The sequence below is a fragment of the Planococcus citri genome, chromosome 4 (assembly GCF_950023065.1).
Source record: "Planococcus citri chromosome 4, ihPlaCitr1.1, whole genome shotgun sequence".
Taxonomy (NCBI): Eukaryota; Metazoa; Arthropoda; class Insecta; order Hemiptera; family Pseudococcidae; genus Planococcus; species Planococcus citri.
This window is the reverse complement of record NC_088680.1, coordinates 17,052,238-17,072,687: the sequence shown is the minus strand read 5'-3', so window position 1 is coordinate 17,072,687 and position 20,450 is coordinate 17,052,238. Positions and strand designations below refer to the sequence as shown.

Genomic DNA, 20,450 nt, shown 5'->3' with positions numbered 1-20,450 from the left:
TATAAGTTCAAAAAAGTATTTATTTGATTCTCGTTCGACTAATTTAGATTTTTCGAGGCAATAATCGTGTTTGAAAAATTACAAACAGCATTTTTTCGTGAAAATTTCAATCGACCGATTTTTGACCAGTTCGTCGAAATTTAATCAATAATTCGATCGATGATTTGATTCGAGATTTAAAAGTGGTAAATTGAACTGAAAATCATCGATTCAGAGCATGAAAATTATCACACAGGCAGAACTTTCTCAAAAGAACATAGATTTGACCAGTTCGATTTAATCAATAATTCAATTGATGATTTTGATCCGAGATTTAAGTGGTAAGCAGACAAATTGAACTGAAAATCATCAATTCATAGCATGAAAATTACCACACAGACAGAAATTTCTCAAAAGAACACAAAGATGGAGTAAAGAGTCAATAAATGCCAGAGAGAGGAGGGGTTTCGATCAAATTTTTAAAAAATTTTCGAAAATAGATTTTCACTCAGATTTCCTTTCCTCTTTTGGTTAATCTAGAAAACAGAAAAATACATACAAGAAAGGTAGCAAAATCAAAATCAACTTTAATTTGAGCATTTTGGTTTAAAATTTCACAAAATCCGAATTCTTGAAGGGAAAAAAATCTAAAGAGAATTTTCAGACGGTGGTGAAATTAATTTTTCATGAATTTTAAAATACCAAAAATACAAATCAAATTTCACACTTTTGACTTCTCGATTGGAATTTTTAAAAAAAATGACATTAATTAGGTATGCCTGTCTGACTCAGAACAAGGATATTATTCATTTGATTTGTCGCCATTTCGACTCAATTCTTCCCCCTCCCTCTTCAAAAGCCAAGATGAAATTGAATTTTTTTTGCAGATTTTGAACTTTTGGCAGTCACAGACCATCCTGAAAATTGAACCAAATAATTCACCAGTTGTAAAGGTAAGTGAGATTAATTTTAAAATTTTACGTCGAAAATTATTTCAAAAATTCAAAGTTTAGCTTAACATTGCGAAATTTTGGACCTATATTTTAAAAATTTGAAAGTACATACAAGAAGTGTACTTTTATACAGTATGATATTTGCAACTACTTGAGGTGGGGTTCGTAAATTGCAGGGGTCACGAAGCCCCAAAATTTTGGTCAAAATGTAAAAATGTGTAAAATATCGTGTGACATATCGTTTAGTATGTTTTGTAAATCGCTAAACACGAATATCGACTCATTTTTCTGATTCAGCCCTTCCAACGCCTTCATTGACCCCCCCTCCATGCCCCCAAATTTTAGCCAAAATGTGAAAAAAAAGCAAAATACCGTGTGACATATCGTTTCATATGTTTTGGAAATCACTGAACACGAATATCGACTCATTTTTCTGATTCGACCCTCCCAGCGCCCTCATTGGCCCTTCCATGCCCCCAAATTTTGGTCAGAATGTGAAAAAAAGTAAAATATCGTGTGACATATCGTTTTATATGTTTTCGAGAGAGCTGAACACGAATATCAACTCATTTTTCTGATCCGACCCTTCCACACCCTTCGTTGCCCTCCGTGGCCCCAAATTTTGGACAAAATATTGAAAAATGTACGATATTGTGTGACATATCGTTTCATATGTTTTGGAGAATGCTGAACACGAATATCAACTCATTTTTCTGATTCGGCCCTTCCAACGCCCTCATTAGCCCCCTCCATGTCCCCAAATTTTGGACAAAATATTAAAAAATGTACGATATTGTGTGACATATCGTTTCATATGTTTTGGACATCACTGAACACGAATATCGACTCATTTTTACGATCCGACTCTTCCACACCCTTCGTTGCCCTCCATGCCCCCCAAATTTTAGTCAAAATGTGAAAAAAAGTAAAATATCGTGTGACATATCGATTTATATGTTTTCGAGAACGTTGAACACGAATATCAACTCAATTTTCTGACTCGACCCTTCCAACGCCCTCATTGACCCCCTCCATGCCCCCCCACCCAAATTTCGGACAAAATATTTAAAAATGTACGATATTGTGTAACATATCGTTTCATATGTTTTCGAGAACGCTGAAGACGAATATCAACTCACTTTTTAGATTCGACCCCTCTAACGCCTCCTTGGACCCCTCAAATTTTCAATTTATTTTCTAAAAATAGAAAAAAATCGCGTGAAAAATGGAATATCACCTTTTTTTCGATTAGATCCCTCCAAAACTTTCATTGAGGTGTAGCATAAGGTTTGCAAGGTTTTCGAGACAACAAATAAGAAAATCTTTTTGTTTTTTTGATGTGATGCCTGTCACGCCCTCATTGGCTTCTCCAATTCTTCGTGCAATTTTGTTAGATTTTTTCCAAAAACTTTTAGATCATTTTGTTTATCATAATCAACATCATTGCACCAAATAACCGACATGTAACACGATATTTATTCAATTTTCAGGAAATTGAAGGGAGTCAACGAAGGCATGGGGGGGACCGAATCAAAAAACGAACTGTTTTTTCTGTTTTGCACTCCTAACAACCTAATAAACCGTATGTCACACGATTTTTTCAATTTTCATGAAAGATGGGATAAGAACTTTGGACTTTGGAGAGGTAGAATCGGAAGGTAAATTGAAATTTGTCATGAGCGCTCTTGGTTTTGTTCAGGTATTAGTTGCCTCATTGATTTTATGAATATTTAACGATAATATGTTTATAGAAATTCGATATTATGTAAAAAAAATACCAAAAATGAGAAAATATGTTTATAGTCAGAAAGGTAATTCATTTCCAGAATAAATTAAAATCTAAGAAACTGCAAAAATCACCTAATAATTTGCTGAGTTGCTGAAGATTACGTCAAGAAATGGTTACATTGATCATGAGAATATTTTCCATGTTATTGGGTAAGTGGTTTACTCGATTTTACAGTTCTCTATTTCTTCCAAATGGAACCTGAAAAAAAAAAAAAACTTTAGTTTCTTACTTGCAGGTATTTTAGACTGGAAAAATGAAATATACAAGAACTGGAAACTAAAACTAGGAAACTTCCATAAGAAGTATTGGATGACAAAAAAATTGCTCAATAGGTAGAGGTACAAAGGTAGGTTTCGAATTGAAAGGCAAATTATCCTATTTTAATTACTTACTATAAAAATTAGCCAAAAATCAAGAAATTCCCTCGAACATTTAAAAATTCTGTTTTCCAACGTTTTCTATCAAAAAATTTGAATTTTGTGTCCATATTTTGAAACTTGGAAGATTCCAAACGTTTCTTAGAAACGATTAAAATCAAATTTTTCAATTTTTTGGGCCAAAACCATCTTCTATAGGGAAAGCATATACGAGTCGAAAAAATCTACCTCTAATTTGGATTCGAAATTTCCAAAATCATTTATACAAACAATTTCAAGATCAAGGTCTGAGACCCAGAGTGAGGATAAAAAATTCAAAATTATCAAAATCTTCGTAAGAAATTTGAAAATGTACATTATTTTTTGTACTGGGAGTTCATTTCTAAAATTAATCTCATATATATACACATCCTCTTGCCTCCTAAAAAAAAAAAAAAAAAAAAAAAACTGAAATGATTGAAGACTGGAAGCTGAAATTTATCATTTTCAAAATTGGTAATTTACTCGTTATCAGAATTCATAAAAAATAAAATTTTCACACACTGCCAATAAGACTAAAAAGTAACACGTGCTTAATGCATTGAAACATGATCACGGTTGTTTTTGTTATCGTTTGCTTCCGTCCTTCGTCATGCAAATAAACGAAGTCCACTACAAAATACATACAAATAACGAATGAAAGAGCCAGCAGGGAATTCGCAGTACAATAGAAAATCTAATCGCACACAGGTACCTAAGTTTTTATAAACTAACCAGAAAAACTACAGCTAATGTGGAGATTGGAGACTACAGACTAGGCTGCCACTGCCACTGCCATACTGTTAATGATTATTAAGAATAAGACTTTCAACCAAATCGCATGTATGTTGTAGCATTTACCCAGTTTATTTTGAAAACCTAATCTATTAACATAAACGTACACTATGAAAATTATATGTGTTGTGCAGTGAAAATACATACATCATTGTAACGATGGTAATTATATTATCTGGATTTTTAATTACTATACTATGTATTAATTTCTCCTAGAAAAAGTAAGTACTTTATAGGTACTTCCATTTAGCTTAGACGCTTTTATGTATTATAGGATGTGGAAAAATCAAAATATCGAGTATTCGTGTGCAACTTGAGCCCAACCACCTCCGATAACGAATTCGTATCGTATTTTCAATCCCAATACGGTGGTGTGGAGGGAGCAAAAATTATACGAGATTCCAATGGACGGTATGTACAATTTTATGGCAAATTTTACTGAAAAATCTTCACTTACATGTATTTAGTACGTAGTTAATAGTTTGAAAATAGGTATGTGCACACGATCCAGATAAATCATAGGCTACATTGATAATTATGTATTTTTCACGTTGCCCAGGTCCAGGGAATTTGGTTTCATTAGTTTCGTCCATTCGTCATTTGTCGAGCGAGTGGTTTCTCAAAAATATCACACAATAAATGGAACCAGAGTCGTTTGCAAAATCGCATCTCCTAGAAAGAAAAATCAAAATATCACCAAAAATGTTAGCAATTACGAGTATAATAATTTTACCTATAAATACGTATTTCTGTAGGCTTATTCTTAAAGAACTGCCTTCAAATGCTAAATTAGGTTACTTTGAGGAACAATGTCTGGATGGAAATTGAAAGGGCTGTTACAAATCATAATACTCGAAAATTAAAATTCTGATCAAAAAATCAAAATCACACGACCAAAAAAAAAGTAATTTGAACGACAGATTAATTCAGGTGCTCTGAGCATTTAAAAAATAAGGCACCAACCATCCCCAATTTTACTGTTCATAATGATCCCCCTCTTCCCCTCTTTGTGATCTTACAATTTTTCATTCGCAATAATTTTTTCATTAATAGAATTTGAACTTTCCAAAATAGCCCAAGCACAATTTTGGGGCTCCAAATTTAAAAAAAAAAAAAAAAAATGCATTGAATGTGAAAACAATTTTTAAGCATTAAAAAAAATTCTCCCCTCCCCTCCCCCTTAAAAAAGTACACTTTTCCATGATCGCAATTGTTCATTTAATTTCTTTTCTTCAATGTTTTGCAATTATTTTTGAACCTTACCGATTTTAGAAAATTCAGATTTTTCGTAGAATCTTCACTTTTTTGTTTCTGCAGCTGATTTTTTTTCAATCTGCTTTTCTAGTCCCTTCTTTACGCTTTCGTAAAAAAAAAAAAAAAATTGGGAAAAAATCGAAACCTGCACGATCAAAGAGCTCATTAAAAATCCAGACTGTAGGGAGGAGGGGAAAACCGATTAAAAAAAGGGAAAACTTCCAGAAAAGTCCAATCCTGCGGTATACTTTTTACTCACATCTCTGACGTTTAAAATATTTACTTACAATAATTTATTTAAAAAATTTAATTCAATTTCAGAATGCAGCACCTAAACATTTAAGGGAAATATACATAAGAAATTTGGATACCAACACGACACTGCAACAAATGAAGGATTATTTTTCATATTTCGGTGAGATAGAACACGCATTTATTGTATCCGATGAAAATCAAAGGTATTTTTCTCCATGTCCATTACTTACAAAGGGAATTTTTTGAATTTCACGATTTCAAAATATACACCTACAAAACTAGAATTCGGTTCAGATGAATTTTTTACGAGCTACATATTTTTAAAAAATTCAAGCTACCTAGGTTCATTTCGAAGTCGTGCAGACTTCAAAAAATTCCTTTGTGAGATGCCAGAGTGAAAATTAGACTATTAATATGTCGTTTCAATGTACGTCTTCGTACATTTAGATCTTTAGGTTATGGTTTCATTGACTTTCAAAACCCTTCATCAGTCGATATGGTTCAAGAACAAAGACCTCATAGCATAAACGAAAGACAACTTCAAATTTCTAGAAGTTATTCCAGAAACGTAAGTTGAACACTCAAAAAGCATTTAATTTAATTTCTAATTTTGAAAAGTGCACAATTGCACATGCACAACTCGTGTGTTAATCAAGTCATCAAATGGAGTTTTTCTCCAAATAAAGGTCCCAGCACGTTTGAAGAAACCTTCCACCGTCCTTTACGTCGCAAATTATGACGACCGCGTCGACGAAAGCATTATCGAAGAATATTTTACCCAGTTTGGAGACATTATTTATGTATCACGTACAAAAAAACGCTCACAGGATAATGTAACATATTTTATGGAAATACATTTCGACGATTACGATGCAGTTGACGTGATCTGTTGTAAGTACAATTTTTATTCTAACATAAATAAGGTCATTTTTCTCCCTCTTACAAAGTTGAGATTTTTTTTGGTACAATTTAAAAAATATTTAAGAGGAACATTTTTTAAGGCAAATTTTTTTCTCAATTTTCAAGGACATGTAAAAAATCTGAAACTGTAAAAAAAATGAAAAAAATCTTAAAATCTTGCCTCGAGTTTTTTTTTTGCATTAGTACATATTTTTGGAAAAATTATCGAAATCCAGTTGCAAATTGAACCCAATCTGATTTCAAGGTCATCGACCCTTGAAAATTAATCTACCTAGCTAATTCGCTGAATATTTTGCAGTGGCCGATAGTCACACCATCAATGGTTGCGCCATTACTGTTTCGAAATACTTGGAATATATTTTAGAGAAATTACAAAATCAGCAACAACCGAACGTTTCAACATCAAATCTTCCTCAGAAATCAGAAGATATTCATCACGATCGTAAGTACAAATAAATTCACAATCTAGTACATCATACTGATATGTACTTTAAAATTTATATGAATTATTTTTTGCATTAATTTACCTTTCCTTTTTGTTGCAGATTTTGGAAACCATCAACAGACTGTGCATTCTTCTACTTCTCATTTGTACCAACAGGAGCCTGAAAATAATAACAACGATGAATGCTCAGATTGCTGTGTTATTTTGTGATTTATTTTTCTCCTCGTGAACGAGTATGGAAAGAGATATGTACTTACTCAAACCCGAGTGGATTTTCTTATACTTCTGGGTCTTGCTATGGCCATTCAATCCTAAACATACAGAATAATTTTGTTTAAAATTATTGGATCTGAATTGTTCAATATTTTAAAAATACGTCGATTAAATTTTGATCAGAATTTATGATGTCATGAGATCTAACTGGATGAATATTTCTCCACTAGATCGTATTGCTCGTTTAGGAATTGCTTACTTGATCGAAAGTTTTATCGTTTTTATATTATATTTCTACTCGGTATCGGTATAATTTTTGCTGTGTTGAAATGTCCTCACAATTTGGTAATTTTCGTAATTAAAATACAAACTTTCGAGAATATATTCAAATTATTGGTTCAACAAAAAATTCAACTTGTATGAAAAACAAATGTTGCATGGAATTATTACAAAAATGAATGAATTTTTCCAATTTGTCAACATTCAACAAACAAAGAACCTGGACTGATGGAATTACAAATTATTAGATCAATTGTAATTTTTCGTTCAATAGAATAAGATCGACGTAAAAATCATGAGAAAAAAAATCAAAATTATGAATTTTTTGGCTATAAGATTTCAATAAGCAATACATAGAAGAGTTTTGAAACACACCCTTCGGAAAAAAATCAACTCACCTTAAACGTTAAAATTAAAATCGAATAGCAGGACTGGTTTTATTTTTCTTGCCGGCGCAATTAAATCCAAATCTTCCTCAGCACACGAATTTTTCAAAATAATCAGACGTTCAGTGGCCTTATCGTACAACGAACGTGCATTAAAAAGGTGTTGAAACATCGTCCTTTCAAAAACACTCGTCGACACGATTCCAGCAAAGCGACGTTGAAAGAACTTGACAACCTGTATCATGTGCAAAAAAAAATAAAAATTAGAAGTTTTAGGTCTGGAAGGAAATTAAAATTGAAAGTTTAGAAGAGATTGAGTCTCAATGAACATACTGCATTATGTACAAGGAGCCCTACAATATTGAATAAACAAAATTATATACGTACTAATAAAAAATTATTCAAATGAATAAAATAAAAATTCAACTTGAATAATCAGTCTGTTAGATTTCAGTTTCATAATTGTCTAGTTATTATAAATTCTTATTCATCTAGAAAACATCATAATTATTATTTCTTTCATTTTTCATTGTACTAGAGCTATCAAAAAAAAAAAAAAAAAAAAAAAGTTTGAAAAATTGAGCATTACAATGTACATCAGTTCCATACCCAACTAGGTCACTTTTTCGTAAAAAAATTCAAGAAGTATCCATTCCCCTCCCTAAAAATTACCTAATAAAAACCCTGCTTTTTGCCTAAAAAAATGCCAATGACCGGAAAAATTTTTCCATTTTCAACGAAGATTGCAAATAATAATAATTTCAATGATTTTAAAAATTCGTTTTCCAAAATGTTTTTCATTTCATTTACCTATACCACGGTTTCACGATATTAATATTACAGGTAAATTTTGCTGAAACATTAGTTTTTGATAATTTTGTTGATTGAAATGTTTTTTAAAAATTTTTAAAATTATTTAAACGATGTTTTATGCAGTTTTTTTTTTGACAATCGCCAAATTTTGATAAAATATCATCATTTGGTGGCAATTTTGAATAATTTTATTGCTTTTAAAACGTACCTATTCTAAGATAATTAATCATTCATAATCTTTTGCTAGTTTGATTCTCATTCCTTGCTTTTCCTCCTGTCATTCAATTCGACGAAATCTTCAGCTTCACAACAAACGGATCCAAGTATTACATCATGAATAAGAGTTCGAGTTGGTAGGTACATGAAGAAAATACAAACGAGCAGAATCCGAATTTGATACTTAGTTCCTTCAAATATGTAAATTACTCAAACTTTCATCTATTATCATATATTTTTACCACTTTACCACAAAAATGGAGACTAACAATAATAAAAAATTCAGAACAAGAGGACGTGCAATTGAGATGTAATAGAATTTAAACGGGTAAGTACCTAACAAGTAATAACATAATATTATTCGCCGCTATTCAAATCAGTTCTAGAGAAAAAACAATCGGAAGAATATGCTTTCCATTCTTAGGAAGGAACATTAACTCCATCGCAATCGCAACTTTGAAAAAAGTGATTCCTCACAAATATCACAACGATTTGAATAGAAAATCAAAGTGAAGCTTTCAACATTATATTTCAATATCAAGCGGACCAGTCAAATCGATTTTTCCAAAACATTCAGTTGAATAAACTTTTCATCTAAGCTTTTTATTAGAACGCAACGGGATGTTTCATTGGCAATTGTCAGCGAATATTTGTTATCGATTACATGTTCTGATGATAATAATCCGTTATAGATCAGTAATGGGTAAAAAAATCGTCGATCCGAATACAGATCCGGATTCTGAAGCCGGCCAATAATTTCATACATGCTCAAGCACATGTTGAATTCTAGCTCACATACTGGGTGGTTCAGCAAATCCAACAGTAGCTTGTGATCGTCGAACGAAAACACACAGTCAGGCCATAAGGAGCGAGGCACGATATCGACTTGAAAATGTTTTTTTCCATCTTTCAAACATTTCAGGAATGGCACACAAATTCCTGCGTTGATGAATTTATTATTATTATACTGAAACATAGCTAATCGCTCGCATTCAGCGACAGAAGTTGGTAAATTCCATGCTTTAATAACCGCATCGATGGTGTTGGAGTTATACGAAAAATAACGACTCAATCCGTTCTCATCCTTCGAACTAAAAATACTATGGATGTAAGCCTTCGACGCGAACTCTTCTATTAAAAACGACGATACACCGAAGCAGAACAATTTTACAACCGTAATGCCACACTTCGGCACTGCCCTTCTCAAAAAATACCTGAATTGTTCACAGATTTCGACTGCATTAGGAAAGTGAGCGATTCGGTTGTACACAGTATCACACGAATCTACGATTAGATATGCTATTTTCGATTTTTCAATAAGCTCAGTCATGAGTCGCGCCAACGAAAAGTAAACATATGACCGTTTTTTTACGAATGAACTCCTTATTTCTTCGTAAACAGTATTCGAAGTATGAATTCTAAAAAGTTTTTGCATGATCTCTCCGAGAGAATCTTCGAACTCTTCTTCGGTATCGCCTTGAATATCTTCGAACGATATATATACGACTTTGCTGCCATTTTTGTATTCGTCGGAAAATTCTTTTTCTAATTTCGCCAATTCGCAGTTTTCAAAAAACTCTTTCAGTTTAGGCGACCATCGTTCAACCGATAGAAAGGATCGAAGCAGGAGAGCTAAGGTAGTTTTACCCGAACCATGGGGGTAAAGCAGAAGTGTGAAAGATTTCCCCGAAATTATATCCTTGAAGGACATCGTGTTGTCCTGGAACCAAACTTTATCCAACATTTCTTCGATTTCAGCCATCGTTGTGGGTTTTGTCTGGCAGTTTACATGTACTGAAATATCAAGTACGTGTGTTATTTATAGACGATGTACAAAACTACAAAAGTAACTAATATGACTGTTACATATTACTCGTTTCACACAATACCTCCATCGGCTCCATCGTCCAATTCTACAATTCGATTTGAACGGTCGTCTAGAATTTTCAAAGTAATTGAGTTTTCTGGACTACAGATCTTGATTCTTTTTGGTTTAGGAGACTCTGTGGACTCTGCCGACGACGAAGATGCCATTGCCATGGTGCAGTAGAACGTAATTATGCTTTGTCACTATGATTGAACAACAAACTGGCGATTCGAAAAGAGATTCTACAGTTTACTTTAGTAGTACTTATCGAACTTGAATACTCACAAAATCATAACACAAAAACTAAAAAAGAGCTAACCACAATCGAAGTATTAATTTATTCTTATTTATTCCCTCTTCCCTGTGTAAAAATTTTCAATTATTATTTATTATCAAAAATTTACAAGGTAAACATCGAAGCCATTCGTCCTTTTCTATTCAGAAGGCGGGTTGCAGATTCTCTGCCTGATTCTTATCACTCTGGTCAGGTAGGCAAAACATTTATCCTGTGCTAATGAAAATACACGGAAATACAACTTTTTCAATTGTTCGCAGGTGCTGATGAACTTTTATGTGGTCTCAAATTAAAAACAGCGAAATTCCCTATCGATTGATGTATAATTTTCATCATTTCGTGTAAAAATAACGATTTTATGAATACTTCTACATACGGATGGATTTCTTTCTTCGTAATGTTAACTTTAAACTAAAAATACCTACTCAAAATTTCGAGTGAACCCGGTATTTTAATATTGCAAAATGTTCGTAAATTTATTCTTTTTAAAATGGGATTACACCAAAAGCTCTAGCTTTTACCGTTCAAAAGTTTTCGAAGATTGAAGTTGCGGAAAGTGGTCAATTAATTTATGTTAAGCAGTCCCTTATATCCCTGTGACGACAACATAGTTTTTGACAACATGATGTAAAAAACTACATCACAACTACGATACTGTAGAAATTTTTTTACATCAGTTGTCGTCTGAGGGATGTTTATAAAAATACCAAAAATAAGAAAACATGTTTGTAACTAGATAATTCATTTCCAAAATAAATTAAAATCTATATAAGAAACTGCAAAAATTACCTAATACTTTGCAGAGTTGCTGAAGATTACGTCAAGAAATGATTAAATTGATCTTGAGAATCTTTTCCATGTCATTGGGTATGTGGTTCACTCGATTTTACAATTCTGTATTTCTTCCAAATGGAGCCTGCAAAAAAAATACATACAGTATTTTATAAATTATTTGATTCGTATTTAAGACTGTAAAAATTAAACATACATACAAGAATTATTTTCTACCAAAAAATTTGAATTTTGTGCCCATCTTTTGAAATTGAAAAAATTCCAAACGTTTCTCAGGAACGATTTAATTCAAATTTTTCAGATTTTTGGGCCAAGTCCATCTCCATGTATAGGGAAGGCATACGAGTCGAAAAAATCAACGTCTGATTTGGATTCGAAATTTTCAAATTCACATTGAGACAAACAATTTCAAGACCAAGGCTAGAGTGCCCATAAAAAATTCAAAATTATCAAAAATTTTGCATCGAATTTGAAAATGCGTATTTTTTTGGGTCATGGGAGTTTATTTCTAAAGTTGAAAAAAAAACATTGAAATGATTGAGGAGTGGAAGCTGAAATTTATCATTTCTAAAATAATGGTAATTCATTCGTTATCTGAATTCATAAGATTTTTTCACACACTGCCAATAAAGAGTAAAAAGTAACACGTGCTGCTTAATGCATTGAAACATTATCACGATTGTTTTTGACGTTTTTGTTATCGTTTGCTTCCGTCCTTCTGCATACAAATAAACGAAGTCCACTACAAATGCAAATAGAACGAAGGAAGGAGCCAGCAGGGGAATTCGCAGTACCTACAATAGAATACCGTACATTATAATCGCGCATACTTAAACAAAAAAAAACTAGGTACCTACAGCAAATGTGGAAATTGGAGACTTGGCTACCACGCTGTTATAATAATTGAGAATAAGACTTTCAACCATATCGTGTGTACCATTTTACATTGTTTGTTTTGAAAACTAAATCTATGTATGTGTGTTGTGATGTGAAAATACATACATCCTTATAACGATGGTAATTATATTATCTTACAACTATTAATTTCTCAAAGAAAAAGTAAGTAGGTACTTCGTATTTCTACTTAGTTAGCTTATAGACGCTTTTATGTACCTAATAGGGTGCGGAGGAATCAAAATATCGAGTATTCGTATCCAATCTGAACCCAAACACCTCCGATGACGAATTCGTATCGTATTTTCAATTTCATTACGGTGGTGTGGAGGGAGCAAAAATTATACGAGATTCCAACGGACGGTATGTATAATAATAGGTATTATTTTATGGTCAATTTTACTGAAAAACCTTCGCTTACATGTACATATTTGTAATGCAGAAGACGATCGATCCAGATAAATCGTACATTCGTATTTTTTCATGTTGCCCAGGTCCAAGGAATATGGTTTCATTAGTTTCGTCAATTCGTCATTCTTCGATCAAGTGGTTTCTCAAAAATATCACACAATAAATGGAACCAGAGTCGTTTGCAAAATCGCATCTCCTAGAAAGACGAATCAAAATATCACCAAAAATGTTAGCAACTACGTATAAGTACATATTATAGGTATTTCTGTAAGCCTATTTTCAAAGAACTGCCCACGAATATACATAAAATAAGGTCAATTCGAGGAACCTGGGAACTGGTTAGAAAAAAAAAAAATGTCTGGATGGAAATTGAAGAGGCTATTATAAATTAAAATAGGTACTCGAAAATGCAAATTCTGAGCAAAAATCAAAACTGTACGACCAAAAAAAAGCTAATTTGAACGACAGATTAATTTAGGGTGCTCTAAAAGTATTTATGAAAACAGCATCCATCATCCTCAATTTTACTGTTCATAATGATTTCCCTCTTCCCCTCTTTGTAATTTTACAATTTTTCATTCAAAATCATTTTTTATTGTCAGAATGTGGACTTTCAAAAATACATACATAGCCCAGGCACGATTTTGATACTTGGCAAAATACTTACTACTTCTTGGGGCCCTAAATTTCTCAACAAAAAAAGTAAAAACGCATTGGAAAAATTCGTTTTTTGGCAGTAGGAGGATTCTCAGCTGCCTAATCGCACATTTTCAAATTTCAGAGCATTTTTTTTTTTTTCAATAATTTGAGCCCATAAAAACACATTTTTTCAATGATGTAGAAGATGGCCTTACAAAACTTGTTGGCATGCAGGTAATAGGAATATGACCTGAAAAGAACTAGGCTTCTACTTATATCTGCCAAAACGTACATTTAGAAATTGTAAGGCATTTTTTTTTTTTTTTTGAAAAAATTAGTCTCTAAAAAACACATCTTTCTCGCTTCACAGCTCCTCAAACGCCTTGACCAAATTGAAATATGAATTGGAAAAATGATTCCAGAGTTGGAGCTGCCCAATCACTCATTTCTCATATTTTAAGAATTAAACCCCCCTCCTTGCAAAAAAAAAAAACATTTTTCCTCAGTTACGTGAAAATTGGCCTCTAAATGGGACGATAAATTCAAATGTGACCAGAAATGTGTTTTCTGTAATGATAATTTGTCATTTAATTCTTTTCTTCAATTTTTTGCAATTTCGAACTACCTACTTATTTTGGAAAATTCAGATTCATTTGGTTTTTTTTTCAAAGCTACTTCTATTCGGGTCCTATTTTTATGCTTTAGTAAAAAAAAAAAAAAAGCAAAATCGAAAATTGAACGACCAAGAGATCCATGAAAAGTCTTCCTTTTCAGGAGAATCAGTTTTTTAGAAATCTAGACAGTCGATCAAAAAAGAAAAACTTCCAGAAAAGTATCATTCTGCGGTACTTCTTACAGTTCTTACTCGCATCTCTGACGTTTAAAATATTTATCTACTCGTACAATAATATATAAAAAAAAATTCAATTTCAGAATGCAGCACCTAAACACTTAAAGGAAATATACATAGGAAATTTGGATACCAACACGACACTGCAACAAATGAAGGATTATTTCTCATATTTCGGTGAGGTAGAACACGCATTTATTGTATCCGATGAAAATCAAAGGTATTTTTCTCCATGTCCATTATTTACAAAGGGAATTTTTTGAACTTTACGGCTTCAAAGTACACCTACAAAACTCGAATTCGGTTCAGATGAATTTTTTTACGAGTTACTTATTTCAAAAAATTCAACCTATGTTCATTTTGAAATTGTGTAGACTTCAAAAGATTCCTTTGTGAGATAACAGAGTTGAAATTAGGACTACATATGAAAATGTCGTTTCGAAGATCTTTAGGTTATGGTTTCATTGAATTTCAAAACCCTTCATCTGTCGATTTGGTTCAAGAACAAAGACCTCATAGCATAAACGAAAGGCAACTTCAAATTTCCAGAAGTTATCCCAGACACGTAAGTCGAACACTCAAACAGCATTCTAATTTTGAAAAGTGGTCATGCGCAAAGTCATCAACTGGAATTCTTCTCCAAAGGTCCCTACACGTTTGAAGAAACCTTCCAACGTCCTTTACGTCGCAAATTACGACGACCGCGTCGACGAAAGCAATATCGAAGAATATTTTACCCAGTATGGAGACATAATTTATGTATCACGTACGAAAAAACGTCAACAGGATAACGTAAGATTGATGGAAGTACATTTCGACGATTACGATGCAGTTGATGTGATCTGTTGTAAGTATCTTCAATTTGAATCCTAACATGGACAAGGTGATCTTCCCCTCCCCCCTTTTTCACCCTTTCACAAAATAAAGATTTTTTTAATTTAAAAAATATTTTAGAGGCAAATTTTTCAAGCTGAATTTTTTTCTCAATTTTCAAGCGCAGGTAAAATAATTTCTGAAACTGTGAAAAAAATAAAAACAAATTGCAAATTGGACTTAGCCTGATTTCAAGGTCATCGACCCTTGAAAATTAATCTAGCTAGCTATAATTCGCTGAATATTTTACAGTGGCCGACAATCATACCATTAATGGTTGCACCATTACTGTTTCGAAATACTTGGAATATAATAATTTAGAGAAATTACAAAATCAGCAACAAGCGAACGTTTCAACATCAAATCTTCCTCAGAAACTAGAAGGTATTCATCAGCAATATCAGCATGTTCGTCATGATCGTAAGTAATCAATCACAATCTATACCTAGACCTACCCTAGATCAATGCTTAGATACATTTCCAAGATTCTACCTACTCGTAGATTAATTATACCTATCTACATAATATTTCTAGTTACCTAGGTACATTACAATACAACATACTTAGAAATTTATGAATTATTTTTTGCAATAATTTACCTTTCCTTCTAGTTGCAGATTTTGGAAACCAAGTAAAAAATTTGTATCCGTCTGCTTCTACTCATCTGCATCGACAGGATGATCCTAAAAATGATAACAATGATTGTGTTATTTTGTGATTTATTTTTTTCCTCGTGAACAAGTAAATAGTAGAGATACTTACTCAAACCTTAGTTGATTTTTTTACTTCTTGGTCTAATGGTCTTGCCATAGTCAAATCCTAAATGTACAGATAATTTTATTTCAAGTGGATCTAAATTGTTCAATATTTTAAAAATATGTCAATTCAACTGGATTAGAATGTACGATCATCAGATCTAGCTGGATGAACATTTTTTGACTAGATTTTTTTCTTCTGGGCATTTCATATTTCAAGATAACCTCATAGTTTACGATTTTGTCAGCAGAATTGCTCGTTTAAGAATTATAATTTACAATTTTTTCGTTTTTACATATTTCTACTCTGTATAATTTTTGCTGTGTAAATATGTCTACTTTCGAGAATGTGATTTTATTCGAATGGTTTTTTTTAATAGTTCGTTCAACGAAAAAAATGAATGATTTTTTTTTTATTTATCAAACTACAAAAAGGAAAAACTTGAACTGGCGGAATTACGAAATTTACATCAATTATAATTTTGGTGTTAATCGAAAAAGATCGAAGTAAAAATTACGAGAAAAAATCAACTCACCTTAAAAGTTGAAATGAAATTAAATAGCAGGAATGGTTTTGATTTTCTCGCCCGGCAGCTAGAACTAAATCCAAATCTTCTCCAGCAGCCAGCACACGAATTTTTCAAAATAATCACACGTTCAGTTACCTTTTTTGTGGAAAGAAAATTAAAAGTTTTGAAGAGATTGAGACTCATTGAACGCATTATAGGTACATATTAAATAAACAAAATTATATATTTTAAAAAATGATTAAAATTAATAAATTAAAAATTCAACTTGAATAATCAGTCTGCTAGATTTCAGATGGTTACCTAGTTATTCATCTAGAAAACATCATATTATTCATTATCACTAGCCTACCTACATTTTTCATTGTACTAAAGCTATTGAAAAAAAAAAAAAAATGTTTGAAAAATTGGCCATCACAATGTACATTAGTCCCATGCTTGTGAAGTTGCGACTCTTGAGTCCTGATTTAAAAAAATAGAAATTTTGACACATGGATGCCCCATTGCCCCTATAGTTACATACGAGAGGCGATCAAAATGTTGTTGGACTCGTTTCGGGCAGGAACGCTGGAAAGAGGGAAAGACCAAACCGGTTTCCAACGAGAATCAAAAAGAAGTGGGGAGCGTTCCAGCCTTCCAGGATACATACGTGAGCTAATCCGCTTCAGCTTCATCAATTCAAAGGAACACGCCGAACACGCGGCGAGTGCGAGATCAGTTAAGTAGATCACTGAGACCACGAGACCAGTCTGCGAATATTGTGTTTACTGTTTTGTCACGATGATGTCCTTAGAGCAACGCGCGAAATTGAAGTTCCACGTGCAGTTGAATAAATCGTTTATCGAATGTTACAATGATATGAAAGCAATGTATGGGGACTGTATAAAACGCTCGACAGTGTATTCTTGGTATAAAAAATTTGCAAACGGTCGCGCAAGTGTTAGAAACGCAAACGCTGAAAACAGTGGCCGGCCTGCCACATCTCGAACTCCAGAAAACATTTCTCGAGTTCGCGAATTGATTAAATTGAACCCGCACTTGAGTATACGAAAAATTTCTGATAAATTGAACCTCAACTTTGGTACTGTGCAGAAAATTTTGACCAGGAATTTGAAAATGACGAGCGATTCTTCTTCCAAAGCATGGATACAATCAAAGTCATCGAAGGTGAAGTGAACATCAATGCCATTGCCAGCCTTTGAAGTTTGATCTGAAGTGTTTCACGAGGTGGATCTGGATCGAGAGATAGCAGAAGTGCATCGCTCAGAAGGATGAATATTTTTAGGGGAATACTATACCTCATCGTAGACTTGTTGAATACGAGTGAATGTTTTGAATTTTGTTTGTATGTATGACACAAGGAGGCTGAGCAGGCTCCACACGTTGGACCTTATCATGCCTCTAAGTGCACTACGTAAATGTCCGTAAATTTAATATAATTTTTAAATAGTGTTGTAATACTCGTAGTTTTGATAATTTTAAGTCGTTGATTTTTGTATCAGTTCTGTAAATAAATAATTTTGAAAAAAAAATGTTTTATTTTTTTTACATAAATTATTTAAAATTTTAAAAATTTGCAGATCCTATCTGTGATCTGAGGTACCTCTCTTTAAACCGATGTAGGTAGTTTGGGAACCCCTTCGTGTAGCAAACTCGTTAAACTGTTAAACACGTGTTTTGGAGAGTAAGATTTGTCTTTTCAACTGTTACAACGAACTCGCCACGATTATTCCAGCCGAGCCTGGGAGATATGTAGGTAAGTATATCAAAATATGTACTTAAAAATTGAAATTCTTACAATAAAAACAAAATTGCACAACCAAAAAAAAGTAATTTGAATGACACATTTTTGTAATCACTTCAGTCGTACCTAAGTAACCTCTGAAACGCACTGACAAATTTGAATACGAGTTGGAAAAATGATTCCCCAGAGTTGGAGCTTCCTAATCACTCATTTCTCTTTTTTTAAGCATTAAAAAATCCCCCCCCCAATACACTTTTCCTCATTGATAGTTATGTAAAATTTGGGCCTCTAAATGCTAAGATAAATTCAAATGTGACTAGAAATGTGTTTTCTTTGATAAGTAGGTATAGTCATTTAATTAGTTTCTTCCATTTTTTAAAAATTTTAGAACTACCTACATTATTTTGGAAAATTCAAATTCTTTGTAAAACAGTTACAAAACCATCACTTTTTCGTTTGTGCAGCTGATCTTTTTTTTTCTTTTTTTTTCGTATTCACGGCTTCAAAGTATATACGTACCTACAAAACTAGAATTCGATTCAGATGAATTTTTTACCAGCTAAATACGAGTACCTTATTTTTGAAAATTCAAGCTAGGTTCATTTTGAAGTTGCGCAGACTTCGAAGATTCTGTTTTGAGATAGCAGAGTGGAAATTACACTATGAAATTATCGTTTTAATGTACAGGAAATAAATATACCTCGCTGAATCGCTGGAGATCCCATTCAGAATATTGGAAAAATGCTCGAATAACGGTAAGTACAGTTCAAAGATTATTTTCCATCTTGTTGCATTGGCCAAGTATTCGTTCAATTTATCGAATCCATCAATTTTATATTTCTTTCGGCAGAAATCTGGAAAAAACCACATCATTATAACTATCTTCGACTTGAAATTTCACGAATGTCATATTCATCTATTGTTTACCTTAAAATAACTTGCAGCTAGGATAAGATATCAGCTGGCTAAACCTCGTATAGTCGGGGAGCCCACTTAAGGATCTATTGCACTCCCCCCCCCGTCGATCCTCCGGGACAACTTTTTTTTTAAAGGGAGAGTGCCAAGGAACATTTCTAGCCCTTGTACTCAAAAAAAAGTGGCCCTACTTACAAAATGGCGGCCATTTTGATTGACAGGTCAGCCGAAATCGCAGATTTTGCGTTCCAACATAGGACTTGCACAAAATTTTTCAAATCGTACAAAGGTAGATCGAAAGACCAGGCAAAAATTTATCAACTGTCAAAATTTCAAGGGCTAAAGTTCGTTTTTCGATTTTTGGCGAATTTTTGAAAATCAAATTCAGACCAAAGATGAGGAAAAAAATCAAAATTTTACCAAATTGACCAAGAAAGCTGAAATTTGGGATACACCCTATTTTCGACATGCCAAATCGATTGGAAACTGTTTCAAACCGTTTTGAGCAGTTCTGGAGCCTCCAGCAGATTTTTGAAAATCGGAATTCCCACAAAATTTCATCAAATGGAGTTGGATAGTCGAAATTTACTCTGCAAAATAATTTCAATACGCTACGAAGTACTGCAGATGAATTTCAAGTCGTTTTGGAGCATCCAGCGATTTTTTGAAGATTACTGGAGCCTCCAGTAGATTTTTGAAACTTTAAATTTCCAAAACGACTTGAAATTCACCTGCAGTGCTTCGTAGCGTATTGATATTAGTTTGCAGAATAAATTTCAGCTTTCCAACTCCATTTTGGTGAGATTTTGTGGGACTTTCGAGTTTCAAAAATCTGCTGGAGGCTCCAGAACTGCTCAAAACGGTTTGAAACAGTTTCTAATCGATTTGGCATGTCGAAAATAGGGTGTATCCCAAATTTCAGCTTTCTTGGTCAATTTGGTAAAATTTTGATTTTTTTCTCCTCATTTTTGGCCTAAATTTGATTTTCAAGAAGTCACCAAAAATCGAAAAACGCACTTTAGCACTTGAAATTTTGACAGGTGATAAATTTTTGCCTCATCTTTCGACTACTTTCGCACAGTTTGAAAAATGTTGTGCAAGTCCTATGTTGGAACGCAAAATCTGCGATTTCGGCTGACCTGTCAATCAAAATGGCCGCCATTCTTTTTTTTGAGTACAAGGGCTAGAAATGTTC

At 32.9% G+C, this 20,450-nt stretch overlaps 3 protein-coding genes across 8 annotated transcripts; 2 read left to right on the top strand and 1 right to left on the bottom strand.

Annotated features, from left to right (window-relative positions):
* Window positions 1-2,771: 2,771 nt before the first annotated feature.
* On the bottom strand, window positions 2,772-16,748 carry LOC135842654 (uncharacterized). Of its 5 annotated transcripts, XR_010558168.1 has the most exons (10): window positions 16,606-16,748; window positions 16,077-16,133; window positions 15,914-15,997; window positions 12,963-13,148; window positions 11,645-11,771; window positions 7,677-7,899; window positions 7,044-7,097; window positions 6,869-6,946; window positions 4,369-4,583; window positions 2,772-2,919 (listed from the first exon to the last, which is right to left on the bottom strand). XR_010558168.1 is itself a non-coding variant. In XM_065360206.1 (4 exons), exons 3-4 carry the CDS (start codon window positions 10,731-10,733, stop codon window positions 9,244-9,246), a joined length of 1,395 nt encoding a protein of 464 aa, XP_065216278.1. In that variant the 5' UTR covers window positions 10,734-10,781; window positions 11,645-11,771; window positions 12,963-13,101; the 3' UTR covers window positions 8,988-9,243. The 5 variants fall into 5 exon arrangements, 4 of the variants coding, with proteins under 4 accessions (XP_065216278.1, XP_065216279.1, XP_065216280.1 ...); XM_065360206.1 differs by lacking the exons at window positions 2,772-2,919; window positions 4,369-4,583; window positions 6,869-6,946; ... (3 more) ...; window positions 16,077-16,133; window positions 16,606-16,748 and adding exons at window positions 8,988-10,487; window positions 10,583-10,781 and having other exon boundaries at window positions 12,963-13,101; XM_065360207.1 differs by lacking the exons at window positions 2,772-2,919; window positions 4,369-4,583; window positions 6,869-6,946; ... (3 more) ...; window positions 16,077-16,133; window positions 16,606-16,748 and adding exons at window positions 8,988-10,487; window positions 10,583-10,763 and having other exon boundaries at window positions 12,963-13,101.
* On the top strand, window positions 3,604-7,201 carry LOC135842656 (RNA-binding protein Musashi homolog 1-like). Its single transcript, XM_065360212.1, has 8 exons — window positions 3,604-4,073; window positions 4,186-4,322; window positions 4,471-4,615; window positions 5,487-5,623; window positions 5,868-5,988; window positions 6,107-6,311; window positions 6,640-6,783; window positions 6,887-7,201. Exons 1-8 carry the CDS (start codon window positions 4,071-4,073, stop codon window positions 6,994-6,996), a joined length of 1,002 nt encoding a protein of 333 aa, XP_065216284.1. The 5' UTR covers window positions 3,604-4,070; the 3' UTR covers window positions 6,997-7,201.
* On the top strand, window positions 12,429-18,120 carry LOC135842655 (heterogeneous nuclear ribonucleoprotein A1, A2/B1 homolog). 2 transcript variants are annotated; one of them, XM_065360211.1, is made up of 9 exons: window positions 12,429-12,664; window positions 12,768-12,904; window positions 13,036-13,180; window positions 14,525-14,661; window positions 14,886-15,006; window positions 15,087-15,288; window positions 15,567-15,734; window positions 15,926-16,055; window positions 17,112-18,120. In XM_065360211.1, exons 1-8 carry the CDS (start codon window positions 12,662-12,664, stop codon window positions 16,030-16,032), a joined length of 1,020 nt encoding a protein of 339 aa, XP_065216283.1. In that variant the 5' UTR covers window positions 12,429-12,661; the 3' UTR covers window positions 16,033-16,055; window positions 17,112-18,120. The 2 variants fall into 2 exon arrangements, with proteins under 2 accessions (XP_065216283.1, XP_065216282.1); XM_065360210.1 differs by lacking the exon at window positions 17,112-18,120 and having other exon boundaries at window positions 12,430-12,664; window positions 15,926-16,366.
* Window positions 18,121-20,450: the final 2,330 nt, after the last annotated feature.

Coding starts and splice junctions, on each gene's coding strand:
- LOC135842656 (XM_065360212.1), top strand. Junction 4,323..4,470: donor ATACGAGATTCCAATGGACG/GTATGTACAATT, acceptor CACGTTGCCCAG/GTCCAGGGAATTTGGTTTCA. Junction 5,989..6,106: donor CTAGAAGTTATTCCAGAAAC/GTAAGTTGAACA, acceptor CTCCAAATAAAG/GTCCCAGCACGTTTGAAGAA.
- LOC135842655 (XM_065360211.1), top strand. Junction 13,181..14,524: donor ATCAAAATATCACCAAAAAT/GTTAGCAACTAC, acceptor ATTCAATTTCAG/AATGCAGCACCTAAACACTT. Junction 15,735..15,925: donor TCAGCATGTTCGTCATGATC/GTAAGTAATCAA, acceptor CTTTCCTTCTAG/TTGCAGATTTTGGAAACCAA.
- LOC135842654 (XM_065360206.1), bottom strand. CDS start 10,733: ATGGCAATGGCATCTTCGTCGTCGGCAGAGTCCACAGAGTCTCCTAAA. Junction 10,488..10,582: donor GGACGATGGAGCCGATGGAG/GTATTGTGTGAA, acceptor TTGATATTTCAG/TACATGTAAACTGCCAGACA.